This window comes from Emiliania huxleyi (assembly GCF_000372725.1).
Source record: "Emiliania huxleyi CCMP1516 unplaced genomic scaffold EMIHUscaffold_1141, whole genome shotgun sequence".
NCBI classification, from domain to species: Eukaryota; Haptophyta; order Isochrysidales; family Noelaerhabdaceae; genus Emiliania; species Emiliania huxleyi.
Genome location: NW_005201545.1, coordinates 5,470 through 7,073, shown reverse-complemented (window position 1 = coordinate 7,073; position 1,604 = coordinate 5,470). Strand labels below are relative to the sequence as shown.

General features: G+C 67.0%; 1 protein-coding gene across 1 annotated transcript in view; it reads right to left on the bottom strand.

Annotated features, from left to right (window-relative positions):
• Positions 1–991: 991 nt before the first annotated feature.
• The window catches only part of EMIHUDRAFT_251619 (hypothetical protein), a gene marked incomplete at both ends in the record, with an annotated part of 2,881 nt that continues 2,268 nt past the window's right edge, over positions 992–1,604 (bottom strand). Inside the window, 3 exons of the mRNA XM_005791234.1 lie at positions 992–1,017; positions 1,091–1,169; positions 1,244–1,546. Of these exons, the coding sequence (XP_005791291.1) occupies positions 992–1,017; positions 1,091–1,169; positions 1,244–1,546 (408 nt within the window). The remainder of the gene's footprint in view (positions 1,018–1,090; positions 1,170–1,243; positions 1,547–1,604) is intronic.

Here is a 1,604-nt window from a genome sequence, read left to right as displayed (position 1 = left end):
TCTCACCCTCGCCTCCAGCCGCCCCGCCCCGTCACCCCGCCACCCCCCCCCCCCCCCGCCGCCACCCCGCCGTCTCCACTCTCGCCGCCGCTGCCGCCGCCGCCTCCCCAGCCGCCGCCACCGTTGCCGCCACCCTCGTTTCCACCGCCTTCGTCGCGCTCTACGCCACCGCAAAGATCGCCGCCCCTGCACCACGGCCGCCGCTCCCTCCGGCACCTCACACAACCCTTCCAACTCTCGCTCCTGCCTATACCGCCGCCTCTCTACCCCAGACGTGCGCCCGTACTGCCGCCGTAGGTACCCGTGTCACTGGGGCCGCAAAGTCAGCCGTATCCTCGGCCGAGTCGCCCGCCGCAGCCCGCCAGAGGCTCGCGGCAGGCTGCAGAACGGTCGCTTGTGGCGGCCGTGCCGCCAGCCTCGCTCATCAGGCTGATGGCAGGGGGATTTGGAGGTGACGCGGGTATGTCTAGGTCGCCGTAGCTGGCCACTGGGCGGCATGGGCGGCCGCGAGAGCGCGGCGCGAGCGTGTAGCGCTCGCCATGCTGGAGACCGAGATCCGGCGCCGGGAGGTCTACGTAGCGCCGCACAGTAGCGGCCGGTAGTGGGCCGTGAGTGGCCAGGTGCTGCCCCCCCAGTATACGCCCCCCGCATGCTGGGTGGGTAGACAGCGGTAGCTCTGCAGGGCAAGGCTCTCTGTAGGCCCTTGCCGGGTGGTTATATGCTTATGGCTCCCGCGGGCGCTGACCGCTGTCGAGAAAAAATCGAGATTTTGCGAGATCGCAGTCCGGTTGGCCGTTATTTTTGTGAGTCGTGGCGCTGCCCGTGTGTTGGAAGCATGTAAGAGGATGCGTGGAGAGCAAAAAAGCGTGCACACGGGCTATTCTGGCCGACCCCAAATCTCCCCTCCCGACCCCTAACCATAATCCATATCCCCCCCTGGACCCGCAGCAATCACGACACTTTTCACCGTCGGTCTTCGGCTCTTCGCGTCTCACCCTGACGCGAGCGTCTCGAAACCTCCGCTAAGAAGCGGGACACGGTGGCGGCGGGCACGGGCCAGGCCGCAACGCAACACGGGAGGGGGCGACACATGAGGGGCGACGGCAGCGGAGCGTGTGTTCAAGGCACATCAAGTTGGAGAGGCTGTCGATCTGCGCATCCTCGCTCCACTAGGAGCGAACGAAAGCGTGGGTGGCAATCATGTCGTCACCTGACGAATGCGGTTGTTAAAATTGTCCCCCACGTAGACGGTCATGCCGTCGGGCGACACCGCCACGCCCCACGGGAGATTGAAGCTCGCGGCGGTGCCCGTGCCGTCGGCGAAGGTGCCCGTCCCCGAGCCTGCGAGCGTGGTGGTGGCGCCGTCGGAGGTGTCGATCTTGCGGATGAGGTGGTTGTTGGAATCCGCCACGTAGAGCGTCCCGCCGTCGGACGACACCGCCACGCCGAACGGGCTACGGAAGCTCGCGGCGGTGCCCGTGCCGTCGGCGGAGCCGTCCGTCCCCGAGCCTGCGAGCGTGGTGGTGAGGCCGTCGGAGGTGTCGATCTTGCGGATGCGTTGGTTGTTGGTTTCCCCCAATAAGATCTTCCCGCTCTCTTGGGTT